This window comes from Nelumbo lutea, chromosome 3 (genome assembly GCF_056320005.1).
Source record: "Nelumbo lutea isolate HS-2025 chromosome 3, American lotus-T2T, whole genome shotgun sequence".
Classification (NCBI taxonomy): Eukaryota; Viridiplantae; Streptophyta; class Magnoliopsida; order Proteales; family Nelumbonaceae; genus Nelumbo; species Nelumbo lutea.
Genome location: NC_142686.1, coordinates 71,774,366 through 71,798,873, shown reverse-complemented (window position 1 = coordinate 71,798,873; position 24,508 = coordinate 71,774,366). Strand labels below are relative to the sequence as shown.

The window sequence follows — 24,508 nt, the reverse complement described above, 5'->3', positions numbered from 1 at the left end:
ATGTAATGAACATGAATCAAAATAGGTTGTGAACTGATGTTTGCTCTTTTATCAGAAAATGGCAAACGGATCTTTTGGTAAGCTTCTTGACGACAACAAGCTTAAGGGCCCAAACTATGCCGACTGGTACAGGAACCTTATGTTGGTCTTAACCTTTGAAAAGTTGGATAAAGTAGCCAAGAATCCTGCCCCGGATCGTCCGGAAAATAGGGCTTCTGAGGCCCGTAGAAGAGAATACCAAGAATGGGAGGAGAAAAACTCCCTTGCCCACTACTATATCATTGCCTCTTTGGAAAATCCAATTCAGAGGCAATTCGATCAGATCGAACTTGCCAATGACGTATTGGATAGTGTCAAGACAATATACAAGGAGCAGAATCGTTCTACGCGGCAGAAGGTCTTGAAACAGCTCATGACCGTGCTAGGGTGAGACCTGTTAGACAGTTTTGTATGCCCTTAGCTTCAATCAAAATGATGAACTTTATGAATTTATTGTAAATGAATAAAAGTGCATATGTGATTCATGTTCCCTTGGTATGTTTCTGTGTAATACCCTTAAACTGGACACTTAATGAGACTCGTGTTAGTTTACAATGTTCACAACCAGTGGATCGGTCTGGGGACACCTATCCTGACAAGGCTGACACTGTGGCGCCACCAAGTCGGTTGGGGTGGCTTGTCTCAGCCACCGGGGTAAGACCCTAGGCACATACAGTGTAGAATTATTTGAATCTTTGAACTGGACCAGATTTCCAGTATTGCCCTGGACCTTGGAGATTGATGGGCAAAACTGGAAAGTTACACCCGACCCCTAGACTCGATTATGATACTGCACTAGGTGTCGGATTGGGCTGTCTTTGATGTACCAATCAGTGAGACCCTTAGCGGGGGTCAAAACCTGGGTATGTTGGGACAGTCTGAGAATTCATCTGAGTGGGTGATCATAGTGACAAGATCAGCCCCTTTGCCGGACAATGGTAATGATCGGGGATGCACTCTCACTAATGGAAACCAAGACTGCCGACAGCGGATTTCAATCGTTGAGATTTGTTTTGCAAAATATATTTTATATGAGATATAAAAGTATATATTTAATGGTTTCTAAATGATTTGCAAAAGGTTTTAATTCCCGGGATCCATATAAGCAGAGAGTGCAACACTGTTCCTTGTAGCCAAGGGAGAGGTCCTCTCTTGTTGGGCAGTGCGTGATCATTATGGGCTAAGAGGTTTAAGTGTAAAACCATTGAGGATAATACATGATGGGCTAATCTTGCATCTGCCCACAATCCCTGGGTGTTACAAGGTGGCTTGACCGAGGGACCACTTAGGATAAGTGTTGGGCCCATAGTGACCATGAGATGGTTTTCAAGGGGTGCACTGTCCATAACAGTGTATTCAGCTAGGCCTTGTAACAAAGGCTGGGCGAACCCATGTGGCTGATGTGTATATCAATGTTTGGGTCCCACGCCATACAAGGAAGCCCAACTGGGCAACAGTTTGGAAGGCTAAGTGAATACATAACCTTAAATGGGCCTTAAGCCCATTTCGAACTGGGCTGGTTTGACTAGTCACTTAAAGGGGCGAATTCTGAGATGGATCAGCTGATAGGATTGGGCCCATACCCTATCCACTTAAAGAGTCCAAGATCTAAATAAGATTTAGATCCGGAAGCCTCCTAATTAGATTAAGAGATGGCTGATCTGATCTGCAGATAAGATAAGGGTTATCCCTTATCACTTAAAAGGACTTCTAATCCGAATATTATTTGGTTCACCAACTCCTAATGGGATTAGGAGCTGATCCCTTTAAGATTATAAAAGGAGGGGGCGGCAACCTTTAGACATGCAACCAACACACTCGTCTTCAGAACTGAGATCACAAGAAGAGAGAATTCTGCACCCTGCGAATACTCTCTTGCCGCCTCCTTCCTGCAGCCGCCGCCTCCAGCAGTTCGATATCCTCCTCTCTACAGGAGAAATCAAGATTCGATCTTGATAACAATCTTTTGGAGAAAATATTGGTTGGAGCTGTATTCACAAGCCATCCTGTTGATTCTTGCGAAAGGTCAAGTTCTTTTGGAAGAACACTGCTGATTCTGCGACATCCTGCACTGTGCCATTTTCAGTGGGAGCAAATTTTGGATCATTCCTTGGGCGTGAATACCTCCATTGGGAGATACTATTTCTCTGTATCAGGTATAATCCCTCCCTACTCCTTTTGGTTTAGATCTGGTTCAGTTTATGGTTCAAGAATAATCCTTGAAAATATAATTTTCTAAATAAGGAATACGATTCCCAGTTGAAGGGAGAGAAAATTTTTTGAAATTTGCCCCCTTATTCCGCAATCTTTGGGCGTCCATGTGATGGATATCCTAATCCTTCAACCAAATGATTGAGGTTGTAGTTAGAATTGGATTTCTTAAAGTTCTACTTCAATGGTTCGAATCTGCATAACAGGTATGCAGTTTTTGGTTATGTAAATAGAGTCCTATCTCTTATGCATCACCATGGGCATGATCTTGATTTTCAAGATTAATTAATTTTTAGTTTCCACTGCATCAAATGTAACAAAGGATCCACTAGAATCTTCATATAATACAAGTGCTATCGAGGTGGACTATCATTTCATCTAAGATCTTTTCCACTGTTGCATCCATTTCACTTCCTCATGTAGCCTTGGACACGCAAATAGCCGATATCTTCACCAAGGCAATGACTAGAGTTTGATATCTCTTTCTCATGGGCAAACTGATGCTTATGTCTATGCATTAATTTGAGGGGGAGTGCGCAGATTCTGAGACTTAATGTATCTTATTATTGCAATCCCTGTTGTACATTACACTCATAGTATTTATTCTTTTTTCTCTTTCAGCCCTATATCGGCATTCTTGTAATTGTACATATTATTTAATATAAAAGAGACTCTGTGGGATGGGGGTCAACCATTCTATTGACACCCATGAATTGTGTGTCTCTCTTGTCCAAGTTGACATAAACATCTTTAATTTCTAATTCTACAAGCTGACTTTGTACCAAGCCCCCCCCTCAAGGCAAGCCCAAACAACTCTATGTAAGGTCTTAAATTCTTAGTCCCTACAAAAAAAATTGATTTTATAATTTTAATTATCTTCAAAAAATCTTTTATTAGGATTAATGAATAAACAAAATTAGCAAATAGGAATTTCTCGAAGCTTCAGTGGGGAGGCCCGACTACTAGGCTTAAAAGTAACAAAAAACACAAATTTCAAAAAGGTGCAAACCTAGGTTGAAACGCAAGGTGCACCAAGAAAATGCCTTTTGAAAGTGTTGCACATGGGGCCTAGGCAAAGCGTACACCTTAAGTATACCTCGCCTGAGCAAACTAGCCACACCTTTCAAACCACTAGATGTTCTTAGTAGGTTGATTTTGATAACAAAAGGTACATGGTTCTTTAAATCTTTGAGGGTGGAGAGGAAGCAAGTGGTGGTTTCACATTTAGGGCCTAAGCAAGGGTACACCTTAATATGCGCCTTTCCTGAGCTCCTAGGAACGCCTTTTAAACCATTAGATGTTCTTAATTGGTTGATTTTGATAACTAAAAGTGCAAGGGTCTTTAAGGCTTGGAGGGTGGAGAGGGAGCAAGTGGTGGTTTCACATATGGGGCCTAGTCATGCATGAGTTGAAGAACCAAATTTTGGAATTTTTTGGAATTTTCTAAAATTTTCTAAATTTCTAAATATCTGGCAGTATGGGTATTTTTTGTCATTTTGACCAGTCCCATGTGGGTTTGGGCCATAGCATATTATTCCTCTAGCTTAGTGGTAATTGTCTTTCAATTTTCAGTTAATTTTGCATTAGTAGATAGAAAGTTATTGTGTTTCTTGATGCACAAGACAAGGAGTGGCATTTTTGTAATTATTGTGAACAGTATTCTAGGCCACACAAGTCATTCTATAAATGGAGTATTATCTTCCTTTTGAAGCTAATGAATGAAAGAAGATATCTTTAGATCTCTCTTGCAAATTCATTGTATGATGTGATTCCTACAAACCCTAAAGTGATACTAGGACCCTTAGAGTGATTCCTTGTGACCTTTTCTCTCTTGTGGTAGTTTGTCTTAGCCCTACTACATTAGTTGATGGAACCAAAGGTAGCTTAGGTAATGGGACTGTGCGATAATCACTATGGCCATGAATGCACTTAAGTGTTCAACATTGAAGATTGGGATAATTCCAATGTCTCTTGGCAACTCTAGGACATAGGCGTTAGAACTGATTTTCTTAGTGATCTTGTAGGAACCTGCACTCTTGGAGTGAAGTTTCTTATAAAAGCCCTTAGGAAAGCATTCAGGATGTACACACACCATAACCATATCACCCTCCTAAAAATCAGCTAGGTTCCCATATAAATTAGCTTTGGCTTTGTATGCATCATTGCTAAGAGCAATTTTGCACCTAACTTCATCATGGATTTCAATCATGTGGCGAGTAAAGGGACTTCTTCCAGTTGATCCGTTAACTATATTGTTGTAAGCAAATGCAGCCATAGTAGGATGAGATCCCACTTGGAAGTATGATCACCAACTAAACAACATAGAAAATCACTGAGGCTCCTATTAACTACCTCAGTTTGGCCATTGGTCCAAGGATGGAAAGAAGATGAGAACTTTAATTTTGTATTGAAGAGTTTCCAACATGTCTTCCAAAAGTAACTCGTAAACTTAGCATCATGATCAAAAACAATAGTAATAGGAACACCATGTAAACGAACAACTTCCCTGAAGAATAGGTTTGCCACATGTGAGGCATCTGATATCATAAAGTGAACTGCTTTTGAGAACCTATCTACCACAACATAAATTGAATCATGACCCCTTATTGTCTTGGGCAAACCTAGGAAAAAATCCATAGAGACTAGAGAGGACTTGCCAAGGCTCATGTGGAATTGGTAAAGGGGAGTACAACCCCATATTTTTCTTTCTCCCTTTTTTTCCAATTGACAAATTCTGCACTGTTTGATCACATAATCAACATCAGCCTTAAGGCTAGGCCAATAAAAGCAATCTTCTACCATAGCAATGGTCTTGTCTCAACCAAAATGCCCAGCAATTCCACCTGCATGTAACTCCCATATAACATAATCATGTAATGAAGTGTTAGGAAGATACAAGCAAGTTCCCTTGAACAAATACCACCACGGATAGAAAAGCCAGGATATTCAGATTGCTGGCCAGCATGTAAAGAACCATAAATAATGCTGAAATCCTTGCAACCAACATAATCTTGCTTCAACTGATCGAACCCCACAACCTGTGTAGAGTCTGCAGACATAAAATGAAGTATGTACACCACTCAGCTCAATGCATCGGCTATTCGGTTCTTAGCACCACTCGTATGCTTAATCACAAAGTTATATTCTGCTAAAAATTCAGCCCATTTCGGATGTTGACTACTAAGATGCTTCTAAGATTTGAGTGCCTCATGATTTGCATACAGAACAAACTTTTAGGAAATTAAATAATGACACCAAGGTCGAAGACATTGCACAACGGCATAGAATTCCTTGTCTCATGTGGAGTACTTTTGCCTTCATTAAACTTTTCACTGTGAAAAGCTATAGAATGTCCTTGCATAAGCACACCACCTATTCCAACTCGGGAAGTATCACAAAACACCTCAAAGATTTTTGAAAAGTTGGGCAATTCTAACACTGGGATCTTAATCATCCTTTGCTTGATAGTCTCAAAGGCTTTAGTAGCAGCCTTAGACCAAACAAATTCCCCCTTTTTCATAGTTTCTATAAGTTCCATAATAGTGCTGAAATTCCTTATGAAATGCCTGTAAACAAATTCCAATATGGTTCCAGATTTTACCTTATTTAAAAAAAAAAAAAAAAAGGATTTTAGTTAGTCTCCAAAAACAAATAAGCAACCATGCAACAATAAGATTTTCCTTGTCCCACTTATCAGCCTCTGACCCTTTCCTAGTCTAACAATCTTCCCTATAAGGTACCCCAACTTCCCTTTGCCCCCCACATAGATCTTCATAGACCAGGACCATTCCAAAAACTTACTTCCGTCAAGTCAGTCAATGGTAATAAGAAGAGTAGACCTGTCATTGCCACTTCCCATGATAATGGAAAAAATCGTTTGAAGAGTCAGCACTACTCAGATATTCATCAAAAAATATCAGCACTACTCAGAGTATACACAGAATAGACAAACTAACACTTCGGAAAGTCCAGATGTAGAAACAAGAGTACCAAGGTCAAATGGAAATTCAAAACTTGTGTAGGACGCCTATCTCAAATAAATCTAGCTCTTAGAGGTCATTACCAAGTCGCTCAAGAAGAAGAACAACAGTTTTGGGGGTTCATAATTGTCCTTACAGGCAGCTGACATTAGTTGTATATGATGGCATTGGCTTCTAACAACCTTGACCTTCCCCTATATTTCTAGTGACTTTTTTCCTTGTTCTAATATAAACTTGAAATCTAAACAATGAAGGAAGAAGAAGAAAAGAGAAAAAATGAAGGATTTTTTGGAAAAGAGTGTCACCCAATAATTGACCCACTCATTTCCCTTATTACTTCCTTGAAATTTCTAAAAATGGATTTTTCTATTCCTAATGGATATACAGCTGGTTGTTTCAACTTCCTTGGATGTTTGTTACGTGTAGAACACAAGTAGGTAAAATGGAAATAGAGGAAAACAGGAGGCCATACCATAATCCACTTAATAATAAAAATGACTCAATAAGGAGAATGGCAGACAGAGATAATGGACAAAAGGACTGCTAGAATAGTGTTGGAGGAAAAAACAATCATCTTACCCCAGTATAGTGCTGCAGTACCGGTGCATAATGATCAAGTGTTATGTATATCTTTTCAAGAAGGCTTAGAAGTGCATCCACCTGATCTCCTAATAAATCAACCTGAGCACCAAAGAGATTACACTTGTTAGAAAATGTTAAACCATATTCCAGTGCACAAGCAGTTGCAAATATGTAGTTATGTACATGAGGCATGAGTATTATCTTTATACACATACAAAAACTAAACTCTGAATATTTATGTTGTGGATCTAAACCACACTAAACATTGGTATTCTCTTTAATGGTATTAAGCATAAACATCATTTTTCCTTTAAGTCTATTTGTTAAAACAATTAAAACAAATGAAATGTCTAAGGCTGCTTGCAGGACAGTTAGATTCAAAAGTTGAATAAAAATCTCAGGAAGGATAGAAACAGGTTATAAAATTGTGAACATTCATATCAATTACTTTTGCGGGAAAATGAAACCAAGGGTTGTTAGGGGAAGAGTTGAGGTCACATATCATTGAACAGTCACATATTTCCAACAAAAAGTTCCAGTAATATTTCCAACACCATTGAACAGTCACATATCATGGTTTTCTTTAGGCTGCGTTTGGTTTGCAGAAAGATTTGAGTGGGATGGGAAAGGAAAATTGGGTGAAAAAATTTCATGTTCCATTGTTTGGCTGCAAAAGGGAAAACAGTGGGAATTTATGTCCCAATACAAAGGAAATAGTGTTTTCAACCCACAATCAAACCAGGTCAGTTGGACCAGTCAACTCATAACCCAGCCAGAAACTCACCACCAAATCACTTCCCTGCAGAAAACCATTGACTTAATCAATGACCTAATGACCTGGCTGGTTGAACCACTTAACCATTTGACCTGGTCAGTGGGTCACCAGTCACAGGTCAAATATTAATTCTCTTTTTTCTGCTTTTTATATTTTTAGGCATTCTCACCAGTAATAAAAATAATTCATATTTCTCAGAGTATTCTTAGCCCATGGTCAAACTATTCGATCTGCCACCTGACCAAATTTCCAGGTCTGTTTCACCCCAAAACATTTGGTTGCAAAAAGTTGACAACACTGTGACCTGACTAGTTGAACTTATGAACTGTTTGACCCAATCAGCGGATCACAGGTTATGTATTTATTCTTTTTTAGTAGCCAATAATTATCATTTATCACAACTATTTTTATTTAATATGATAAATATATAATATTAGACACATGTTGAATTTTTATGCACATTTTTTACATTTTTCTGTATTTTAATCTATTTGTTATATTTTTATTTTATTTATACACGAGCTAACCCGTTTGGCCTAGACGGCTGAACCACTGACCCACCACCTGAACAGAAAAGCAATTCCATTTTTGGGTCATTTTTTAAAAGACTAATTTATCGCACTTGCTTTTGTTTAATATGATGAATATATAATATAAGAGATATGCCCAAATTGCCTACAAACTTTCCATATTTACTGTAATTTTTTGTACAAGTTGGGACCCTGTTATGGGCCCGGGCGTAGGATCTCGTCACGGGTCGGTCCACAGGGAGAACCTCTAGCTTCCCCTTGCCCCACCCTTTGTGTGCAGACCCTATTGTGGCAACCTGATGGGTGATTTGTCCAAGAGACCACCCGAACTCTCCTCACTCTTCCTTTGATTGAAAAACTGAATGCTTTTATTCCCAATTCACAGCTCCTTAAATAGGAGATTACAAGAGGTGACTCCTTATTGAATTCGACTAGGCTAAGATAATCCAACTTTAAATCAAACTCCTACTTCTAATAGGTAAACAAACTCCTACTAAGAACAGAACTTAACTCCTATTTCTAATAGATAAAGTAAGAATAGATGGGATAAGGTAAGCTGGTGGAGAGCTAAGCTATCGTGTGGGCCCCTCCTATTGCTGCTGCCGGTGGCGGTATGCCTTTCCCACGAATGCATCCATATAACATCACACCCCTCCTGGGCAACGAGCTTGTCCCCAAGCTCGAGATCTGGATAGGCATTGTGAAGATCAGACCAAGAGATCCAGGTGGCCTCAGGTGATGGTAGTCCACCCCACTCCACTAGGACTTCTAAGGTACCCCGATTGACCCGGAACCGGACAAGAGCCCGAGGTTGGAGAATGGGTCTACTGTCCTTTAAGGGTGGTAGGGGAGGTACCTTATCAGGAGGAGTCCCTATAAATGGCTTGAGTAAGGACACGTGGAAGGTATCATGGAGTCTGTTGTGTTCTGGTAGCTCAAGTTGATATGCAACCTTCCCGATCTGCCGTAAAACCTTGAAGGGCCCATAGAATTTGGGAGCCAGTTTAGGGAAAGCTCTGCGTCTGAGAGAGTGTTGCCGATAGGGTTGGAGCTTCAGCCATACGAACTGTCCGGGTTCAAAGGTTAATTCTCTGTGGTGCTGATCGTAGGCGTTCTTCCTACGCGCCTGAGCTTGCTATAAGCGTAGGGAGACTTCGGCTAGGAGGGCATCGCGGTCCTATAGGCTTCGGTCCACTTCTTCCAACCGTGTTGAACCGGGTTCGTATGACAATAGACAGAGAGGGTCCCAACCATAAACAACCCGGAAGGGAGTCATGCCAAGAGAGGAGTGATAAGACGTGAACCGAGTTTGTAAGACAATAGACAAAGAGGGTCCCGACCATAAACAACCCAGAAGGGAGTCATGCCAAGAGAGGAGTGATAAGACGTGTTGTAACAGTATTCGGCCCACGGAGGGTACTCCATCCAACGTTGTGGCTGGTCTCCCACAAAACATCGGAGGTACATCTCTATTGTCCGGTTTACCACCTCCGTTTGGCCGTCAGTCTGTTGATGGTAGGCGGAGGAGAAAGCTAGGGCTGTTCCCTGCAGTCGAAATAGCTCCTTCCAGAAGGTGCTAGTAAAAATCGGGTCCCTATCACTGAAGATGGATTCGGGTAGCCCATGCAATCGGAAAATATGGGTGAAGAAGGCGTGGGCAACTGAAACACCGCTATATGGGTGGGATAAGGGAAGGAAATGAGCATACTTGGAAAAACGATCCACCACCACGAATAAGACCGATTTCCCGCCAACCTTGGGTAGGCCCTCAATGAAGTCCATGGAAATATCGGCCCAAATCTGAGTTGGGAGTGAAAGTTGTTGGAGAAGGCCTATTGGGTGCAAGTTTTCCTACTTTTGTTGTTGGCACATAGAGCAATTCTGAATGAAGTCCCGCACCGAAGCCTTCATACCCTGCCAGTGGAAATCAGCGTGGATGTGGTGCAATGTCTTCTGGACACCTTCATGCGTGGAGCTGTGTATGCTGGAGATGGCGGAGGGGATTAAGGGATAGTCAGCTGGGAGACATCCGTTCCTTGTATAGTGCCAACCCGTCGTGCATGGACCAGTTTGGGTTGGTCGTTCCGGATTGTATTTTCTGGACAAGATCGTTCCACTCCGGTGATTGCGGCAGTGTGTTCCGGATGTCTTCCAGCAAGGTGGCTCGGGGTTGGGAGATCGCATGGAGGAGCATATTGTCTTCTTCTCGGCAAGACAAGGCATCTGCTGCACGGTTCAAGGTTCCCACCTTGTATTCCACCCGAAAATCGAAACCAAGTAGTTTGTTGACCCAATGTTGTTGCGGAGTGGTAAGCCGTTGTTCCAACAAGTATTTGAGGTTGTAGTGGTCCGTCTTGACGACAAAGGACCTTCCCCGTAAGTATGGCCTCCAGTGCTACACTGCCTTAGCCAGCTCAATCAGTTCACGTTCGTAGGCGAGTAATTTAAGGTGGTGGTCAGCCAGTTTGCGACTGAAGAAGGCGACCGGATGCCCTTGCTACTGTAGTATGGCGCCGACGCCGGTGTCGGATGCATCGCATTCGACTGTGAACTCAAGCTCAAAGTTTGGCAGCTGTAAAACCGGCGTGGAGGAGAGGGCTTCTCTTAAACTCGCAAAGACTGCATCGGCTATATTATCCTAGTGGAAGGCATTTTTCTTGAGCATATTGGTTAGTGGGGCCACCAAAAGTCCGTAATTTTTTACGAACTTGCGGTAGTAACCCATCAACCCTAGAAACCCGCGGAGAGCCTTGGCGGATTGCAGTTTGGGCCATTCCTTGATCGCCTGAATCTTGGAGTCATCCACAGTGACCCCTTGCCCGCTGATCACATGTCCTAAGTAAAGGACCCGGCATTCCCCAAAGGAGCATTTGGATCGCTTAAGGAAGAGTTGGTGTTGTCGCAGGAGTTCAAAAACGATCTGTAGATGTTGCACGTGTTCTACCCACGACTTGCTATAGACTAGGATGTCGTCAAAGAATATCAAGACAAATCTACGGAGGTGGGAGTGAAATACCTTGTTCATTAGGAACTGGAACATGGAAGGTGCGTTGCTGAGGCCAAATGGCATAACTAGGAATTCAAAATGGCCATGATGTGTTCTGAAGGCCGTTTTCTCTATATCTTCGGGAGTCATCCGGACCTGGAAGTAACCCGACTAGAGGTCTAACTTTGAAAAGTATTGGGCGCCATGGAGTCCGTCCAATAGCTCATCTACGATGGGGATAGGAAATTTATCCTTGACCGTCCAGTTGTTAAGCTCTCCGTAGTCCACACAAAATCTCCAAGTCCCATCTTGCTTGGGTACCAACAGAACCGAAGAGGAGAAGGGGGAGCAGCTGGGACGGATGATCCCCTGCTATAACATATCCGCACACTACCTTTCTATTTCATCCTTCTATCGGTGTGGGTAGCGATAGGGTCAGACGATGACGGGATCTGATCCGGCTATCAGAAGGATCCGATGATCGCAGGCTCTGGACGATGGGAGCCCCTTAGGTTCTTGGAATACTGCAGAGAAATCCGTGAGAAGCCTCTCCATATCTGTTGCGCGCAAGTTCTCACCTTGAAGTGTATGCAACTACGTCTTTGTTCTTATCTTGGTTCCCTGCCATGTAACCGGTTTTCCATCCAGGTTGAAAGTCATTGTCAGGGCGCTGAAATCCCATAAGATTGGCCCTAGAGTGATCAGCCACTTGACTCCCAGGACGAGGTCAAATTCATCCAAGGAGAGTACGAATAAATCAGCAAGGAAAGACTCTGATCCGACCTGAATTTTGGTGTCCTTGCAAATACCGGGGCTGTGAACTCTTTCCCCGTTTGCCACGGCTACTTGTAATTGCAGCCTGATTTCCATCAGTAATTCTAACTGGCGGGCAGCCTGTTCATTGACAAAGTTGTGGGTGCTTCCGGAGTCCACGAGAATGCATACTGGTTTCCTTGCTACCAACGCCCTTAGTTGCATGGTTTGTGAGGTTTTGATCCCCGTGATTGCATGGAGGGAGATCTCGGGATCTGATGCTGCAGGTTCATCCTTGTCCTCTTTGAGTTCGTCTACCAGAAGACAGAATAGCTTCTTGCACCTGTGCCCAGAGGAGTACAGATCATTGCAGTTGAAGCACTGCCCTCTTGCGCGTCGTTCTACCATCTCGGCTCGGGATAGTCATCTAATGGGGGGCATTGTCCTACTACTCCCTATACTTGATGCCGATCTGGAAGGGTTACTGGTAGGAGGCCTCTGTTCCCTGCTAGTGGTCAAAGAAGGAGACACTCCTGCTGTCTTCAAAGGTGCCCAGGTCTTTGCTGGCCGACCTATACTGAGGGTTCCGTGGGTGAGGTGCAGTTTCCATTCGAAGGCACGTGCGAGATTCATTGCTATGACCAGGTTGGGAGGGTGTTGCATCTCCACGTCCACCCTTAGGGGTTCTGCTAACCCCGCGGTGAACATATCTACTTGCTGTATAGAGGCTGCCCTGGCAAAAAGGGTTTGGAACTGGCGTTGGTATTCTACCACGATTCCAGTTTGCTTGAGGTTAATTAACTCGCCCAGCGGGTTGCTTGTCAACGGGGGTCCAAACCTGAGGAGGCAATAGGATTTAAATTGTTCCCAACTGAACCCAGGTTCTTCCTGCTCCAAACGGTAGAACTAGAGTTGTGCCTCTTCCGTTAGGTGGAAGGCGGCCAGACTGACCTTGTCTTTGTCATCAGTGTGCTGGTTACGGAAGAACTGTTCGCAACAATATAACCATCCTAATGGGTCTCCGATGCCGTTGTAAGACGGAAATTCTAGCCGACTGTACTTGGGAATAACTGCAGCTGTCGAGGCGGCGATCTGATGTTCGCCCGTCGTCTCTGCCCAGTCCGGCTGGCGACTGTTGGTGGTGGCGGTTCCCTCGGAGTTCCTTTCTTTGTTAGAGAAAAATGTTTCCAACAAGCGTCACAGCTCCCGAACATCGTCTTTGACCTCACGAACCTCCATGCTAGTTTCTACGAGCCTATGCTCCAGTTCGTGGATCCTAGATGATAGCGGCTCCAGATCTCCCATGACGGTAGGCTCTGATACCAAGATGTTATGGGCCCGGGCATAGGATCTCGTCACGGGTCGTTCCACCGGGAGAACCTCTAGCTTCCCTTTGCCCCTCCCTTTGCATGCAGACCCTATTGTGGCAACCTGATGGGTGATTTGTCCAAGAGATCACCCGAACTCTCCTCACTCTTCCCTTGACTGAAAAACTAAATGCCTTTATTCCCAATTCACAGCTCCTTCAATAGGAGATTACAAGAGGTGACTCCTTATTGAATTCGACTAGGCTAAGATAATCCAAATTTAAATCAAACTCCCACTTCTAATAGGTAAACAAACTCCTACTAAGAACAGAACTTAACTCCTATTTCTAATAGATAAAGTAAGAATAGATGGGATAAGGTAAGCTGGTGGAGAGCTAAGCTGTCGTGTGGACCCCTCCTCATTGCTGCTGCCGGCGGTGGTATGTCTTTCCCACGAATGCATCCATAACAGACCCGTATGATGCACGGGCTTTGTGAGGAGACATTGAAGAAGAAGAATAAGATTATAACATTTCCAAGTAAGCTAAAGACAGTTTGAATCCAATCCAACTGTTATTTCATTAATATTTAACTTTACCAACTTGTAAATGGGATTTAAACTAATGAAAACAAATTTTCAAACTAATAAATATGCATTCAATTATATTTTTCTTTAGTTATTTATCTTAATTTCTAATTTTATTATTGTTAGATACTTTTGTATTAATTTTCTTTAAAAATCATGCTAGTTTTCTTCAATTATAATTCCAATAAGCCTCTCACAATTCAAATATTTTCCCTATTTTATTTAACTAACTTATTTTCTCTATTTATTAATATTTTTACATATCTCTAATTAAGTTAATTAAGTTTAGCAAGTTAAGTAAAATAGTTAAGAAATTTTACTAATAATATCTAATTTACTGATACTAAATAATTTATTATTTGCAACTTTTTAATAATATTAAATTATAATTTTTAAAATACTAGCATATAATATATTCCTAATTAAGTTAATTAAGTTTAGCAAGTTAAATAAATTAGCTAATTAGTTAATCATTTTATTAGTTAGTTAAGCATTTAATTTACACACTATATAAGTAAGAAACTGGATCAGGAAATACCTGATATTACTTAATTAATATGTTGTTGATGTAGATAGGGGCTCAGCCCCTTCTTTTATTCTTCATATTCTTCTTTTATTTAGTATCTTTTCACCAGATTTTCTGGTTCTGGAACAGGGGCTCCGCCCCCTCCTTTTGTTCTTAATTTCTTGCATTTTTTCAGCTTTTTTTGTTCTCATCTTTGGTGCCTGAAACAGGGGCTCCGCCCGGACCGCCCCTTCTTTTCTTCTTTTATTTTAGTAGTTGTTCTCATCAAGCAACACTGCAAGAAACACAAGCACAAAAGTAAGTGCAGAATACATAAAACCAAAAAAACTAGTTCAGAAGGGGTAGAAATCCATCAGCTTCTTATTTTTAAATTCCATCGCCTAGGCAAGGTCTAGGCACCCCATGGTCGCCTAGCCTCACCTTCGCACCATGAAAACTATGCGTATGGTAGAGGGAAGAGAAAATGATCCTGACTCAGATCTCCATTGCCTGTCGGGGAGCCACTTCCAATTCTTTAATCACCAATGGTTTCCCTTCTTCCCAAGCCACCAGCCATGCTTGACATCTCCAACTTTCTTCCTTCACAAAATCCTTTCTATGGTTTACCAACTCAGTATAAGTCTAGCCTTCTGGACTTCTCAAAATATATAAGCACAGGGCAAGAGAAACAGAAGAGAAGTGTTCTGTTTTCATTTCCAATGGTGGTTCTCTTTTGCAGCTTCAGGTTTCGTTCCATGGTGATTGTTGAGCTCCATAATGTTATGTTCAGAAAATTCTATAATGCAATTAATGTTTTTGTTTCAAAATGTCTTTATTATGGCGGTATTTTGAAAGGTAAATCATCTCTTGCCACTGATTGGTGATTTAATGAGGCACACACTGGCACATGTGAAAAACGTATGAGTGTTCACATCCCTCACTTGCAATTGGCTATTTGGAAAATGGCATGGATTATCCATTCCCTTCCAAACTAAACGCAGCCTTAGGTTTTCCCATAGGTTAGAAATTGACATTGCTGTAGAAATAGGGACTTATTATTCTGCACCACACCCTCTGCTCTATTTTTCATTACTGAGCCTATATAGTTGGTGGTACCAGTACAGAACCCAAGGCTAGGTTGCAATCTACATATGAACTCCAAGACCTTTTTTTTTGTGTGTGTTTGTGTGAAACAGAAAGACTTCAAAGAACTCAAAACCGTTTTCATGGTGGTTTGCACAAAAGTGAAAAAAAAAAAGAGGGAGGGATAACTAGAAGAGTTTCACAACTAGGTTCCGATCTTCTGATTAGAACTTCTCTAACCAGAAAAGGAAGTTAAAGTCTCTTTTTATAGTAAAAGGAAAATTCGCTAAAAAACAAAAAAATACAAAAGGAAGGTGATAAGAAATCACCTGAGGTAAAGACACAGATACAAAGGGCACATCAAACAAGAAACAAAACTTACTGCAAGCTCACAACAGGACTCAACGCTTCAACAGAAAAAAAAGGCCAACAAACTGAACCAAGGACCAATTAGACATCCCCTAACCCTCAAGACTGAAACCTCCCGTGAACCTCCATTTAAACTGAAGCCAAACAGAACCTTGCAAAAGCCAACTCCCTAGTCATCCCCCTCATACAGTTCCTCCTGCCCATCATCATCTTCATTCCAAATCTCGCCACCTTCCCCAACACAGTGTTTTAGAAGTGCAAAGCGCAAAAAAAGCATAAGGACCATTTTGCGCCTGAGGCACGAGGTGCAAGGCAAGCTACACACCTTTTTGAAGCAAGGTATAAAAATGCAAAAAATGGTAGAGTATTAAAAAAAGGCCAAAATTCAAAAAAAATGCTAAATATTAAAAATATTAAACACAATATTAATTAAAAATATAAACTTAAATTTTAATATAAATGTTTAAAAAAACCTATTATCTCAAATTAAAATACCCAAACATAACATGTAAAAGATATTTAAGATGAAAATTTAAAAATAAAATCAAGCATATCATGGTCTTAAATTCTTAATCCGTATAAATGTTTTTATAACTTTAAGTATCTTTTATTAGGATGGATGAATGAGCAACAATAGAAAATATGGGGTTTTTGGGCTTGGTCAAGGTCTGGGGACATAGTCCCTGACCCTAGCATAAAAAAACAGAAAAAAATGCACAAATTTTCAAAAGGCACGCGCTTGGGCCGAAGAGCGAGGCACACATTAGGTGCAGGTCTAGGCACACCAAGTGTGCACCTTCTAGAAGTGCTACGCCTAGGACCTAAGTGAGGTGCATACCCTAAAATGTTCCTCACCCATGTGCCTAGGCACACCTTTTAAACCATTACCCCAACATCTCTCAAACTCCTGAAAGTCTCTTCTAGTGAACCCCTCACCCACCCACACCCCTTGAAAAACAGGCCAAGTCTCTTTCCAACCGTTACATCTCTTTCAACAATTTTCTCAACAACAAACTTAACCTTTCCACTTTTTTACTACACTTGAAACCATCGCATCTTCGGTAGACTCAAGGCCTTTTGCACCTTTCTCTATTTGTTGTTGTACATTCTCCAACTGAGAATTCAAAATGATGTGAAACCGAGAATCTTCCCCAATAACCTCATTAGTAATCGGTGTAGACTTCTCCACACCTTCCCTCTTATAAACTTTTTTTAAATTTTTTTTGTAGGCCCCACCCCCACCAGACCAAGCTTCAGACGAGAGAAGACTTTCATGATGTGAACAATTTGAATATTTCTTGAAACCCTGAGGTTTCTTAGAGGCTGCCACAACAGTTGCATTCAAAATATTCTCATCAAACTGGTTCAGGGAGTCAATTTAAGGCCCATCTACCCTGTGAAACAGGTCAGACTCCTAAACACTCACTGTAGGGGCATATTGGAGGGTCAACAATATGATACGTATTGGCCTATACGCCCCGATATGTTGTGAAACTTTAATCCTTTTTTTAAGGGTAAAGAAAAATTCATTAAAATAAATAGAGAATACAAAAGGAAAGGTGACAAGAAATCACCCGAGAGAAAAGATAAATACTAAAGCAACTCACACCCAAATATGCCAAATTACATGAACATCCAATACAAAGAGAAAAACTCCAAATTGACCACCTTCACCCAACTCCAATTCAATTGATCCTAAACAGAACCCAAGGGCCCAACTTTCCTAATTCTTTTCCTTAAAACATTCCTCCTGCCTGTCATTTGCATCCCACATATCACCTCTTTCTCTAACTTCCATTTTCTTCAACCTCTCATCCATCCCCTTTCCCTCAAACTCCTCAAAGGCCTTCTTAGCAAACTCCTCTCCCCCCGACTGACCTCAACTTCTCTCTCCACAATTTTCTTGATAGGAACTCTTGTCGACCTCTTCTAGACCTTTCTTTCATCTTGGATAGAATCTCTGCAACCCGCAGCATCATCCAAGTTTCCCATTCCACCCTCTCCAAAATCTCCCCCCACTTCAGCAATTGCCACTCCTTTCCACAACTTTTTCCCCCTCCCCTAACCCATCCTTCACTTCTATGGAAACCTTCCTTGAAACACCTGGTGCTGTCTCAACAAGAAGCGAGAATGTGTTCTTGAGGTGAAATAGCATCAGCCTCCTCATGGTCCCCCCACTTCTAAGGTCAACACTGAATCACCATACTTGGAGGACTCACTTCTTAACTATTACAAAGTTGCAGAGCTCAAAACTCAAAAAAAAAAAAATTCAGAAAAGAAGATAAAGGGGTAAGAACACCTTTTATAAAAGGTTATGCTACCTTGAAAAGCAAGAAAAAAACTTACAAAAACACCATGCACATAGAATGTTTTCTATTGATACTATCTCTTCAGCATCTTCTGGGAATATTCTTCTTCTAGTTTCTTCTACCATGATCTTGTTGGAATGGGCTTCATATGGGCCATACTTGATATGTGCCATGGGCTAGGCATCCATATAGGCTCGTAGCAATAACAAACTAGGTTGTGGATCACGGGCCAGGAATGTTAAGCTTGTACCACAGAGAATTTACAATAGTTATGGAATATGGACACAAGGGCATTAATAGAGCTAAGTGAGCATGGACCTAAAGCCATATGGTTAAAGGCCCACTAATGCTGCACCAATTGGTTTTCCAAGAAACCACTCATTTTGGTAATAAATAAAAAAGGAATTTTATTAAGAAAAGAAAAAAGTATAATAATAGGTGATAAGATATCACCCACTAAGAATGACAAAGCACCCAAGAGAGTACCCAATTCCCAAACCCAAACAAGAGAAAAGAAACTTTGACTTTAACCTCAGAATATTAACCCACAAACTTGCTTCCAAAGCATAACCCTCATTAACCAATACAAAGATGCCCACCAACAGAATTTCTCCCTAAACAGAGAAAACTCAAAACTGTCACTAATCAGACTTCAGAGAAATGACTTTCATCATTCAGCAGGTACTGTAGCCCTAACTCCCAAAATGCTCTTCTATTGTATTCCTCCCCTCCTAAACCCAATAAGCCCAACTTCTTACCAACTTGGAGACCAGTTTCCACCACCTTTTCCACATCCACCATGTACTCAATTTTTCAAACTCTATCCTACTCCACTCCTTTCTCTTCGTCTTCATCAACTTCTTCTGAACCAACCTCTTCCCCTGACAACACCCCTTCTTAGGGCTGTTCATAAGAAGGCCCAACCCGACCAAACCGACCAACACAGACCGACCCAACCCGAGTCGGCCGGATTTTCATCAGCACGGGTCGGTTTTGGGTTGTGCAAATTCTTAAACCAATGATTCGGGTCGGTTTCGGTTTTCACACAAGAAAACCGAAACTGACCCGAACCAAACCGACTTAGTTCCTAGTTCAAACATGAAGTTCCAAAGCCCATTAGGCCACCTAGTTTTTGAATGGTTGCAAGAAACTTTGGATTAGTGAATAGTGATTAATGAACAACTTTTGTGATTAACTTTTTATTTAAATTTTATCATAGGAGATGACTGAAATGATGTTCAATTTATGACTGTTTTTAAAATTAGCAAGATTTTATCACAGGGATGAACTTAGAACCGAAACCGACCCATACTGACCCAACCCGACTCAAACCGACCAGGTCGATTTTGCTTAACACTGGGTCAGTTTCAGTTTCTATGTCAGGTAACCCGACCAGGTCGGGTCGGTTGGAAAAACTGAAGTAAACCGACCCAACCCGACCCGTGAACAGCCCTACCCCTTCTTTTGCCAAAACCTCTTCAGTGAAGTCTATTAATTTATCTCCTTTATCGTCACCAACTGGAAAACAGCTCAATAGATTCTCAACAATAGTGTCTCTGATCAAGCAAGTTTTGTCTTTCAATTTTTTCCTTCTATACAGTATACACTCTTTTAAATTTTCTACTTGGGCCTGCACTTACGAGCCCATCTTTCAGCCTGGAGAAGACCTTGGTAATGTGAATTAGATGCCTAGTAAGTATACATTTAAAAAATGTAATACATCTCTTTGAATGAAAGGAGTTGTTAAATATTGATCAATGATAGCAAGAACGAGGCAACATGGTAATTTATATACCTCAGCCTCAGCCATTTGTAGGTCAGAACATCTCCTCTCAAGTCTTTGTTCGTACATCAATCCTATTCTCCTAAGTGAATTAACTCCTTGGACAAGTGGTGTGCATTGTGAGTTGAGATCATCCAACCTGAAGGGCAAACCAACATATTGCATTTTTTAACTTTGATCAAGTAAATTCAATCTAAGTGTGTATATATGGAACTTAAATTCAGAGAAAATGAAAATTCACTAGTCACTGCATTGGATGGTATAAAAGTGCTACTGCAAGAGGTAGATAAGCTTGGAAAACCAAATAAGTAGAAAATAACGAAGAAATGTACATAAAGTAACAAAAAATGGAGATCCATCAATCAAAATAGGGTTACCTAGGTGAGTCATTTTGATGCTTGACAAGATTGCATGTGAATAGAGGTTGGTCAAACTCAATATTGAAGATAAAAAGAATTTTGTTACCGAGCATGTTTTACTTCATATTTCTTGAACAAATACAAGTACCACTACCATTGAACCTACCAGGCCTGCACATTTGACTCAGGATTGGAAAATCCAGATAGAGAACACTATGCAATAGATTCCAGAGCCCAAAAATAAGCTCATCAAGTTATCCCAGCCACTACCTCTTTTGAACTCTTTGGCAGTCTCTAAAGTATAAATGGTGGTATAGGACAAATGTACAAGTATGTGAATAGGAATGTGTATAGAACTATCTGATCTAGACAACCATTGACCTAGGAGATTCGATGTAGGTAAGATAAGCACAAACTTTAAACCAAGAATGCATCTTCTCAAAAATCATGCAAAAAATAGTTTGTTTTCAAATAATTATCAAAAAAATATTTTGTTTTAAATCTTCTCAAGGCAGATATATAAATGGAAAGTTGGAAATAATATTTAATACAAGTTAATGGGAAAGTACCTAAGGTTATTCCTTTTGACAGCCTCTGCTACTTCACGTTCAAAATCAGCAATAGATCTTGATATTACTTCAATAGACATGATTATGTATTCCATTTGCTTCTTGTGCTCTCTTTCTTTTGTTTTAACCATTGCTATAACATCTTGGTTCTCTTTAATAATGGCATGAAGAATACTTCTCTCTTCATCTGCTGCACTTAGTTTTTTGATTTCTAGCTTAAGGTTTTGATCTAGCTTTTCAATTTCTTCCCTATATAAATCCAGTTGCTCCAAAGCCCCCTTTAATTTCTTCTTCATTGTATTTGATTCTATGTTGTTGTTGGAAATCAATCTCTCTTTGTGACTCACTTCATCTCTTAGTCTATTGAGCTCTTGAAAGACATGGTCATATTGCCCCTGCACCTCCATCAATGTAGACTCTGTCTTTGTTGCCAGTTTCTCCTTATCTGTCACCAAAGCTGACAATGATAGTATCTCTTTCTTCATTTGTTCCTTTTCTTCAAGATTTAAAGTTAGGGCCTTTTTAATATCTAGTACTGTTGCTTCAAGGGATATTACTTTTTCATTTTCCTGGAGGGATCTCATCTTCATGGAATTAATTGTAGCTTCAGCATCCTTAACAGCTTCTCTGAAAATAATTTCACATATTTCTTGCATGAAAATATGCTCCATATCTGAATCTTCAATGCTCCATTCAGTTGCAGCCTCAGCATCTTTAAAAGATTCTTTGAATATAAGTCCACATATTTCTTGTGTGAACTTAGTCATTATATCAGCATCTTCAATGTCACATCTGATTTTCCTAAACAACTCCTTGAGAATGCATTTATTTACATCCTCCTTAACAAAAACTCTCATTTCCAAATCTTCAATATTACATTCAAGCTTTTTTATATGCATTAACAACTTTTCCTTTGTCAATGAATGGCATGAAATTTTATCTGCAGCACCGGAAACCTGTGATGATAAGCATTTAACTTGCTTCCTCTCATTTCTAAGAAAGCCTTTTAGTTGATGGTTCTCAAAAAGAAGTGAGTCTAGTCTGTCTTTCAAGACCTGTAAATTTTTTAAATCTTCACACACCATAGGTTGTTCTTTAGTCTCCTTGAAGATAATATCCAACTTCGAAATGATCTCTGAGATCTTTTTCCTCAAGGCATCAAACTCCTTATCTTTTTTCAAGTGTGAAGAAGAATCCCTTTCGTTGAGAAATTCCCGCCTGAGTTTGTAATACTTCTCTATTTCTTCCTGCAATCTAGATTCATGATCTCTCTTCATCTTGATCATTTCATTTATCAGATCATCCTTTGACATGAGCTTTAACTTCTCTGAATCCATAGTGCAAGGCATTGTTCTTTTGGGCTCCTCATGTTTAAGACTTTCCTCTTGAAGGGAAGCAGGCAATCTGATGTAGTTAGTCAATCCCTTGTGAAGGAACTCATGAGAGGATAGTTGCCCCACTTCAGGCCCAGAAAACATTTTAGCAATGGCATCTAGTTCTTGACGTAAACTTGAAATCTCACTGATCTTTGTCAATTGGTTTATGTTTTGTCTATCACAAACTTGAGCATTTTGTAGCCACAACTTTGCTTCAGATTCCTCCTGCAAACTCCTAACTGAATTCTGAATTACCATTACTTCAATTTCTTCTTGAAACTCACGCTCCTGCTGCCACTCATGAAGTGATGCCTTAGACAAGTAAATTATATCATCAACCTGTTCGAAGACAGTTTTTAATGTGTTCTTCAACATCTCCAGGCTTTTATCCACCTTCACCCATTTGCTCTCCTTTACATTTTCTATTTCTGTTGTCAACCTCTGAAACTGCTCTTCTGCCACTATTCTTAGCTTATCCAGATGGTTCTTCATACCATCACTTTCTGCAATGCATGGAAAGCTTGAATATTGAACAAGCTTTCTCCTACTAGGAGCATTCCCCATTCTTGAGAGCCTCAGTCCATCAATTTCGTCCATACCTGATTCACAGAATTGCAATTTTTTGTTCAACGACTCCATCTCCTTTACTTTCAGAGCAATTTTCTCAGAAACCTCTTCCATTATATCGTTAGCCATACCTTTGATGACAGTGTCACACACCATACTTGAGATAGTCAAACAGTCGGCCATTTCATCAAAATAAGAATCAAAATTAGAAACGATCTCATCACCAATATTCCCACTCTCCTTAATACTCGGATGCCTTGACTTGTCATTTAATAAGACAATCCCCCCATTCCCAACACCATCCAAAGCCCCTGGATCCTCCATAGTAATTGATATTACTCCAAAGCCACTCCTAAAGGAACATTAAAGAAGTTCCCCAATCAATCCAATTCAAAGAAGAAGTCAATAAACTCAACTCAACTGGTCAACCTACATAACCCAACCCAGAACCAAAGCAGTGAAAATCTAGCAAAACTCGCGTGAATCACCAAACCAATGTCTTCTTTTCTACTGCATCTTACAGACTGGATAATCCTAATCCAGAAGCAGAAATGAAAACTACCTTAACCAAAATACGGAGTTTAATTCTCCAAACTGTTGACTCCAAGTCTCCAACCACAATAGCACACAGATTTACCTGCAAATCAGCTTCAATTCGTACTTCAAATTAGAGGAAAAATGACGGCTTACACTGATTGGATTAAAAAACACAAATAACAACTACTCACAGATCTAAAGCCATCTCGGACTATCTCCGAGCTTGTCCCCGTCTCCAACTGTTGCATTGCTGAAAGATTTGCAGAGCCGACCGTTGAAATGTTTGAATTGTCCCGCCTCCCGCCAAATTTTCTTTCGATTTTGGCGGCAGAAAAGAGTTATTTCTACGAAATTGGAACAGCGAATCTCTGCCTCTCTTTCCCTCTGAGATTTTAGGGTTTTTGAGAATTGAGATGAGAGAAAGGATATGCCGTGTAGAAGGAGGAAAGCGCAGAAGAAAATAATCGGTTGAGTGGAAGCGCGAGGAATGACTGAAAAGGGGGCCCGTTACAGTCCCAGGAAACTTTAAAGCCGTGAAAAAAAGCTTAATTTTTAGAAATGCCCTTAGTTGACTTGGCAATTACGAATGTATCCTCGTAATAATTTTGTTAATGGTAGGCCCCTGATGACTGATGAGTGATGATATCATAACCATTGCTTGATAATCGAAAAGGCGTTACCGAAAAAAAGTGGATCACGTGGGGTTGTTTAATCAGACTCCAACGATTTTGCGAGTCCGGATCTGTTCATGGCCGGGTAGCCCGATGAGTTGGTCCGCCCCGTTATAAATCGGGCTTCGTCATAATTTAGGCGGGTTCAGGCACGGGCCTAAAGTATAGGGGCCGATTTTTTTCAGGCCGGCTTCAGGTTTTTCTCAAAAAAGCACGGATCGATCTTGAAATAATAAAAATATTTTATTTAATAAAAAATATATATATAATATTTTTTCTTTGTTTTTCTTCTTTTTTTTCCAAGTAATATTGATATGTTTATTATTTTTGAGTTTTGAAGGTTTTTAATATAAATAAAATATTTTTTTATTAAATAAAAAAATAAAAAAAAGTTTTCAAATTTTTAAGTGAAATTAAGCTTCAGGCTTTATGAGAATCAGGCTTGAACTCAACACAAGACCTAAACCCGATGATCAGAATCCATAATTAAATATATTTTGTTAATACATATATAAAACTTAGCCTGACTCATGACTAGTAGGGATTGAAACGTTTTTTATTTATAGGAGATTTTAATTTTAATTTTGCTTTTGGCCTTTTAGGCACGTTAATCAGGCTGCAATAATCATGA

The 24,508-nt window shown here is 40.3% G+C and overlaps 1 protein-coding gene across 4 annotated transcripts in view; it reads right to left on the bottom strand.

Annotated features, from left to right (window-relative positions):
• LOC148865468 (myosin heavy chain-like protein) overlaps positions 1–23,705 on the bottom strand; it is a 38,551-nt gene extending 14,846 nt beyond the window's left edge. For 2 of the 4 annotated variants that reach the window (XM_088975236.1, XM_088975238.1), the window contains exons 1-4: positions 23,398–23,705; positions 20,727–23,317; positions 19,811–19,937; positions 6,810–6,911 (exon numbers count right to left, since the gene is read on the bottom strand). In XM_088975236.1, coding sequence (XP_088831362.1) covers positions 6,810–6,911; positions 19,811–19,937; positions 20,727–22,993 — 2,496 coding nt within the window. In that variant the 5' untranslated portion in view covers positions 22,994–23,317; positions 23,398–23,705. The remainder of the gene's footprint in view (positions 1–6,809; positions 6,912–19,810; positions 19,938–20,726; positions 23,318–23,397) is intronic. The other 2 variants (XM_088975237.1, XM_088975241.1) reach the window with 2 other exon arrangements.
• Positions 23,706–24,508: the final 803 nt, after the last annotated feature.